We start from the raw sequence: 8,367 nt of genomic DNA, 5'->3' as shown, positions 1-8,367 counted from the left end.
ATATTGCTAATATTTTCTTAGGAAGCATCGGGGATGCCGTGCAAAAACATCTGTGACAAGACCCTCCCAGTAGGACTATCGCTTGTTATCTACAGCAGCGGGCTCTATAGAAGGGCCATCAGTGCTACATTTGCACGTTTACTCATTTTAAGAATAAGAGAAAGATTCAGGCGCCGAGCCCAAAATCAGAGTGTAACTGGCCTACATTTCCTGGTCTAAATGATATGGGACTATCATAGCAGACATTGATGCCCTGAAACGTGAGCAGTGAGGAATATTTACAATTTTGGTGTTTGTTAATGAAGGCAGGTTTTCTGAGGCATACCTAATCTTGGAAACAGGTATCAGTCCTCACCCTGAAAACCTCCTTATAGCAGTCTCTCAACAGGTTTTCTGTTACCGGTCGCAACCTTACAGCCGCCCGGTTGTCCAGGAGCCAGAAATTTTCCTGGACTACTAAACTGGTGCTATGCTCAGCATATCCCTTTTCATCTACAGCTTCTTCCTGGTCCGCGTGTCGTTGACTTCATGGTGAGCACACAATTATATGCTTTGAGCAAGTATTTTTGCACGCGCTGAGTGCCCTTGTGGGTTCCAGAGTCTCAGGCCTGGCTCAAAAACATATTCAATTCCCTGTCAGTTACTCAATCAATCAATCAATCAAATAATTTGTAGAGCGCACTACATACCTGCAAGGGTTCCAAGGCGCTGAGGGAGGCAAGAAGAGGGGTGCTGTAGCTACTGGTCGAACAGCAAGGTCTTGAGTTGTCTCCTGAAGTTTGTAGGTCTTCGGTTTGTCGTAGGATGAGGGGAAGGGTGTTCCAGGTTGTGGCGGCGCGGTGGGAGAAGGATCTGCCTCCGGTTGTGGTTCTCTGGATGCGTGGGATGGTGGCCAGGGAGAGGTCTGTGGAGCGGAGTTTCCTGTTGGGTATGTAGAAGGAAAGTCGGCTGTTGAGGTAGGCTGGGCCGGTCTTGTGGAGTGCCTTCTGTGGGTGGATCAGGAGCTTGAAGGAGATTCCTTTGTCCACAGGAAGCCAGTGCAAGTTCCTGGGGTTGGGCGTGATGTGGTCGCAGCATGGGACATTGAGGATCAGGCGTTCAGAGGCATTCTGGGTTCTTTGCAGTCTGTTGATGAGCTTGGTCGGGTCGCCGGAGTAGAGCGCATTTCCATAGTCGAGTCTGCTGTTGACTACGGCCTGGGTGGCTGTTTTTCTTGTGTCTGTCCGGATCCATCTGTAGATCTTTTGGATCATATGGAGGGTGTTGAAGCAGGTGGAGGAGACAGTGTTGACTTGTTTGGTCATGGTGAGTTTCGAGTTGAGGATGACTCCTAGGTTGCATGCGTGGTTGGTGGGTGCGGGGGGTGTCCCCAGTGACGAGGCCACCAGGAGTCGTCCCATGCTGAGCGGTTGGGCCCGAGGTTGAGGATCTCCGTCTTGTCTGTGTTCAGCTTAAGGTGGCTATCCACACTAAGCATGGACCGGACAAGGCTGCATCAGACAGTGTGCCATGTAGGAAAGGTTCAGCCATTTCCTGACATAAACGCGGGCAATCATCTTTGGTCACCAAGTGACCATAGAAGGGAACTGGTGGCCACCAAGATGGGCATTATTTCTCTGACAAGCTCTCCCATCTCTGGAACAGTGCTACCATCCCTTCCGCCCTGTCATTAATTTATTTGGAAAAGGGACTATGTGACATCGATCAAGGAGGTAAACATCAGCAAATGTATACATGGCACACTGTCTGATGCAGCCTTGTCAGATCTATGCTTAGTGTGGATATGGGTGCCTCTTTGTACGATTTCATTATTCTCACTCCCAAAGGAAGCAGGACTCCAGGGATAGGAAAACTTCAAAAACCTCCAGGTCGTAATATCCTCTCTTCTTCTCTTAAATAATATGAGCCTCATTGCCATTAGTCAGCACCCTCCTGACACCTCATACTGGACGTGCATACTTGTCCCAGTACATACATGGCTGAGGCGATCATTAAGAGTGGCCCCTTAGTTCTCATTGGGTGGTAAGAGGAGTTAATGGCCCCATCAGAATTATAAGATCTACAGCGAAAGCTGTTCAAACCTCCGTGAAAATCCTGGTGAGATTGAGGATTTACCAGGCTAATTGGAGGAAAAATTCTCAATTTCTGTTAAACTCGTCATTTTTAAGGGGGATTTTCACAATTCCCGGATTTCCTTATACAGCTAATATTGGTAAATCATGCTCATTTTCTGGGTCAATCATAACGAGGGCCTCAGGATTGCTTACAGTACGCTGTATGTATATTCAACACACAGACTGTATATAGATCCCTGTGTATTTGAAGCAATAGCAATATATTGGTCTAGAATGTATCATCTCTGTAAGCTGCACATGTTGTAAGATTTGAACATTTACCATACAGAATGTGACGATGCCTGTGAGGGATATATATGTGCATTACTGCACAGCACACAATGAATATCTGTAGTATTGTTTGTACTCTTTGTATGGTTATGGACCAGGTGTCAATCCTCGGGAGGTGTCAACACACAAACCATAAAACGTAAGCATCTGATAGGCATGTAAACTAACTGTACACCAATACACACACCATGCTACACATGCACCTCAAGTGGAATAGACCAATGTTGTGTAGTAATTTAAAAACAGGGTTTGCCATTACACATCTGAAGGGAACAGTGCTGAGACTAGCACCTTGTGGTTCATGCGACAAGTGCCTTGCTTCAGCGGGTGCCATCATCTTGGTGACTGGTTCTTGCATGGACGCATCACAGGAGCTACTGGGACAAAAAAAGGATGCGTACAGCTCCAAAGAGAAAGGAGTCTGTATGCCAGCGGAGTCTTTGCATGATTGCAGAGTTTTTATTAACAGGCTTTTGTGAGCGGGTGTCACTGCCGTAAGCGCAGCTGCTGAAGTGGGGTGCTCTGCTCTTAGATCTTCGAAGGCAGATGTTCTCATTTGTGTCTGAGAGTAGACTGCTCTTATTACTCTAGGTCTAAGATGTTTGCAATCCTACAGTGTGCCTTGGGGTGGGCGCGCTGTGTGAGGATATTTACCCCCTAACGTTGCGGGTCATAAAGGATCTCATTTAAGCTGTGCATATGCAGAAGTTCTTCTAAGATCCCATGAGCAGGCTGATCTATTACCACTGTCCCTAAAGAACGGGTGACCCCACAATGTGTTCTAGGGATGGGCTCACCAGGCGAAGGCCTGAATCCCGGTAGGTCGTGAGTCGAGAAGATCTGATCCATGACCCAGACATCCAGACGTTATAAGGAATGGTTCCAGGAGCAGACCCAATGTGCATTTCTGAACCTAAAGCGCATGCAGTCCTACAATGTGCTCTAGTGATCGACATGCTGTATGAGGGTCTCTACTCCCAAATGATGTGCAGCGCTGAGGATTTGTGGCAAACGCTTCAAATCCAGAAGCTCTTATCACTTCTAGTGGGCACACAGTTTCTAGGTGCATGAGATCTCAAAGTGTGTCATTTGTGCAGATGCATCAGTGAGGGTTACTTCCCCAGTGTGTTGCTGGCTACACATGAGCTAACTGCTAACTTTGTCTTCTAGAGGCTTCAACAGTACCATAGATTGGAAGATGTTGACCTGGCTGAGTATTGCCCTCGCTGTCAGCATTGTGCGCACAGGTGAGGACTTAAAACCCTTTGAGCTTTCACCGTCTCCCCTCTCATTTTCTGTATACCTCTATATCAGAGAAAAAGGACAGCATCACCCTTTTCCTCAGTACCCTTAAGTTTTTATCAGTGGGAGGAAGTTCAGTAGGAGGCGCTCTTTTGCTGGAATCCTGCAACTTCCTTTCATTCTTAACCTATGTTCCTGCGTATGTATTATATTTTGTAAAAATGTAACCCAGAGTGGATTAACTGTGTTGTTTGTTGTATTATGATTGCTGCACATTGCTTGCTGAAGAAGGACTTTGAGGTGGATAAGGGGCCTGAGTGATTTCACTAACGTGTACCCTTTCTGTCTCCCTCTCCTTTCCTCTCTTTCTCTGCAGCCTCGGCCCAGGCCCCATCATGTGCCATAGATGAGTATCTTAATACTACCTCAAACACCTGCTTGTGCAACCTGACCATGTACCATTATTCAGGTAAGAGAAGAGGTGACCCGTCTCAGCTCACATGAGCACCTCTAGTAAGGACCTCTAATAACAGCTTTACTTCAGGCCAATAAGAGGTGAACCTACAGTGCATGCGCACAGGAGGAGTAGATCAGGCCATGCGTTTATCTTGTGATGGGTCTTCAGCAAAGCAGCTCTGAAACAGCCAAAGAGGCATATCTATCTGGAAGCTTTACACACTTTCCTTCCATGACTGTTACTGAAATTCTATTAAAGCCTTGCAAAGGAAATTTTTTTTTTTAGTTGTGGGATGAAAAAGTGTGCAGAAAGTTTCTTCTGGAGAAACAACAGTTTGACTTGTAGCACACATTTTCGTTAAATCATTGTTTGAACAGAAATTAGCAAAAAAGTAATTATGTAAATTTTTTGACTAAGTATTTCAGAAAAATATCACTTTTTCGGGGGGGGGGGCAAAATGCGTGTGCGTTGTTGATTTTGAATTGTAAAAGATGGTATAAAACAGTGTCTGCAATAATGAAATTTATCATTGATTATATGACATGAGTTGTCATTTTTCCCTTATTTTAAATACGAAAATGTTAAAAATATATCATGCCTAATGAAATTTATTATGACGCCAACTGTGGCAATTATTATCAAACTTAACTCACACCAAGAGTGGGAAATGCTGTAAAAACCTACGAGTCTGTTTTCACAGTTTTTTATTTGTAGTTTTTCATGTGACACGTAGCAAGCACACAGTATGTGTTAAAAATGGCCGTTCTCACTGCTTCTTTTATCGGTGAGCAAGGCTGCTGGGCAGCCGAAAAGCGTTAGATGGAGGCCGAATAAAGTAATTCTAACCAGCTACACAAGGCGTCGTCATCCTTGAATGAGAGGATTTTTTGTGGAATATATATATATATTCACTGAAAAAACCATAGGTTTCAGACAAGCTATAGTTAGGAATAAGCATTTAAAAAACCTTAGAAATTCACTGAAAAAAACATAGTTTTAGGGGTGTTATAGTTAGTTAGACATTTCACACGTATAAAACCATTGAAATTCCTGGGGAATATTTTAAAGTTCCAAAACTCCACACTTAGAAGAATTTCCAAGTGAAACCAGTCACTGGAAGTAAATTCTGCTGATTTTATTGGAATACTTGCTGTACTAGGCCACTCGTTGCTGTGGCTTAGTCTGGTTAAATGGAAGAGAAAGAAAAGAGTAAGAGCACGTTTCTAATATGTTTAATTTCACATTGCTTGTCGGTATACAATATGTTTTAGTGACTATTCTCTCTATCTGTCCCTTGTAGTTGTTGGGCAGCAAGGAAATCGATGGGGTCTGTTCGGCCTTTCGATTAAAAACAGGTGCATACTGGACACACGTGTATTCGAATCCAACATTGTGTAAATATAAACATGCGCTAACGTTGCATAGTGAATGAACTCCTCCCCTCTCCCTCCACCCACTTCCCGGTCTGCCATCCAGATTCCAACTGTCCATCCTAATATATGTAGACTATTGTCTCTATGCGTCCCTTCTTAATGTTGCCAAGTGAACCAATTCCTCCCACTTCCTGGTCTGCCATCCTGACACCACCTGTCTATCCTAATATATGTAGACTATTGTTTCTATGTGTCCCTTCTTAATCTTGGAAAGTGAACCTACTCCTCCCTCCACCCACTTCCCGGTCTGCCATCCTGACACCAACTGTCCATCCTAATATATGCAGACTATTGTCTCTATGCGTCCCTTGTAGTTGCTGCACAGCAACCAAATTGATAGGGTCTGTTTGGCCTTTCGATTAAAAACACACACGTATTCGACACACGCGTATTCACATCCTACGTTGTGTATATATAATCACGCGCTTAATTGAATCCAACGTTGTGTCAAAATTTCAAAGCAATCGGTGAAGAACTTTCGGAGATTTAAGATTTTGAACAAACGGACATTGACATTTTTATGTGTCTGTTTGGGCTTTCGATCAAAAACACGTGCATATTCGACACGCGTGTATTCGAATTGCATGTTGTGTATATATAAACATGCGCGTATTAGAATCCAACGTTGTGTCACAATTTTAAAGCAATTGGTGAAGAACTTTAGTAGATTTACGATTTTGAACAAACTAACATTTACATTTGTATGTGTTTGTTCAGGCTTTCGATCAAAAACACGCGCGTATTTAACACATGTGTATTCGAATCCACGGTTGTGTATATAAAAACACGCGCGTATTCGAATCCAACGTTGTGTCAAAATTTCAAAGCAATCGGTGGAGAACTTTCGGAGATTTATGATTTTGAACAAACAAACATTTACATTTTTATTTATATAGATTTTAAAGTTCCAAAACTCCACACTTAGAAGAATTTCCAAGTGAAACCAGTCAATGTTACTCTATGGAAGGAAATTCACTTAGCAAGTAAGTAGTGTTATTGTTACCTTTTCTTACTCAGTGGTGGATCCTGGATCCAGCACTGCTGCATCTCCTGTAAACAGTTGAAAGAATGAATTTAAGTCATACAGGCAAATTTTTTATAATATTTTAAGTTTAAAAAAAAATACACTTAGAAACTTTTCTGGTGAAAACCAGACAATGGATTCCTATTGAAGGAAATACAAGTTACTGGTAAGTACGCTTAGAATTACTTTTCAGGGTCAGTGCTGGGCTAAAAGATGCAGCACTGGGTTCTCTCCTGATAACAGGTGAGTAAATCGGAATTCATAGTTTGGCTGATTTTAGAGGAATATTTGTACGTTTCAAAAATCGCCACAGAAACTTTTCTGGTGAAAACCACACAATGGATTCCTATGGAAGGAAATACAAGTTACTGGTAAGTACGCTTAGAAATACTTTTCAGGGTCAGTGCTGGGCTAAAAGATGCAGCACTAGGTTCTCTCCTGATAACAGGTGAGTAAATCGGAATTCGTAGTTCGGCTGATTTTAGAGGAATATTTGTACAATGGTGAAGGAAGGGGGCAGGGCCTGAGGTGACATGTGTGCAAACACGCCATGTGGTGCATTTTAAATTGGGGAATGAATTCCTCTTCAATCCTGCAGTCCCCTCGGGGCCAATAAGCTCACCAGGTACCTCTAGTATGTGCCAGGGAGCTGCGTTGCAGAGAGGTGTTCAGAGGGCATGCCCCTTTTTACAACACTCTGCAACAAAGCTCCGTGGCAATTACTGGAGGTGCCTGGTGGGCTAGTTGGCACCTAGGGGGCCTCTGGATTGAAGAGGAATTAATTCCCCAACTTAAAACGCGCCACAGGTGTGTCTGCACACATATCACCTAAGGCCCGCCCCCTACCTTCAACACTGTGCAAACGCGCCCCATGGCGTGTTTTAAGTAGGGGATTATGTCCCCTTGAATCCTGAGGTCCCCTGGCGGTCAACTAGCCAACCAGGTACCTCCAGTTGTTGTATAGCATTTTAGGACCCTAGTGTAAGTTTCCAGATTCATGCCCAAATATAGGTATAAATCACCCTGTCCTTATATAGGCATAGAAATCATAACCATATTTAGACATAGCTCATGCAGTCCAAATATGGCATGGCTACTTCCACTAGTTCCGACAATCCACAACGATTTCTTGGAAAACTCGGCTTCAGCAGTTAGGGACTTCCCCTTGCTTGAATATTGATTTGTCCAAGAACTCATGGAGTTTTCGAAGAACTAAGACTCTTTGATGACATTATTATGTTCACCTTTACGTCAAACTTGGCACCTTCAAGGTATAAATATGCCCACACTTGCCATAGCAAACACACAATGGTTTGGAGCAGTTCGACTGTCTACTTGCCTGACGCATCTCGTTACAGCAAGTGCCGAAGGAAGCCGACCCTCCAGCAGACGCACTGAGAGAGACGCTGTCTTTTCTCTTGCCGAGAAATCCAGCTCCAGTGTTTCCAAGCTACCCTTGCAGGTTGTTGGGAAATCGAGTCCTGAGACTGACCGCCTTCATTCTAAACCAAGGTATGGAGCTGATTAGACCCTAAGAGAAATCTTGGATGGATTCTTGGCAAAAGAACACTAAACTTATTCTACACCACACTTACTTCTTCCCTCATACTAGACTTAGGTTAGGTACATCGGGGTAGGCGTATTTTAGAAGCACCAGTTGAGTACTTTTTAGTCTTTTATGTATGTATTTTAAGGCTTAGAAACCATACCATGCTTTTACAGTATTATTTTATAATACTCTTCTTGCTGTATGCATTATACTTTGCAGCCAGTATTACGATTGTAGCAGTTCATTTCTTCTGCATG

At 43.5% G+C, this 8,367-nt stretch overlaps 1 protein-coding gene across 1 annotated transcript in view; it reads left to right on the top strand.

Annotated features, from left to right (window-relative positions):
• The first annotated feature begins 3,603 nt into the window (after nt 1-3,603).
• LOC147733076 (uromodulin-like) overlaps nt 3,604-8,367 on the top strand; it is a 164,367-nt gene continuing 159,603 nt past the window's right edge. Inside the window, exons 1-2 of the mRNA XM_086958917.1 lie at nt 3,604-3,652; nt 4,024-4,116. Of these exons, the coding sequence (XP_086815043.1) occupies nt 3,604-3,652; nt 4,024-4,116 (142 nt within the window). The remainder of the gene's footprint in view (nt 3,653-4,023; nt 4,117-8,367) is intronic.

Source organism: Lissotriton vulgaris, chromosome 2_1 (genome assembly GCF_964263255.1).
Source record: "Lissotriton vulgaris chromosome 2_1, aLisVul1.2, whole genome shotgun sequence".
Lineage (NCBI taxonomy): Eukaryota > Metazoa > Chordata > Amphibia > Caudata > Salamandridae > Lissotriton > Lissotriton vulgaris.
The sequence above is the reverse complement of the archived record's forward strand: the minus strand, read 5'-3'. Positions and strand labels throughout refer to the sequence as shown.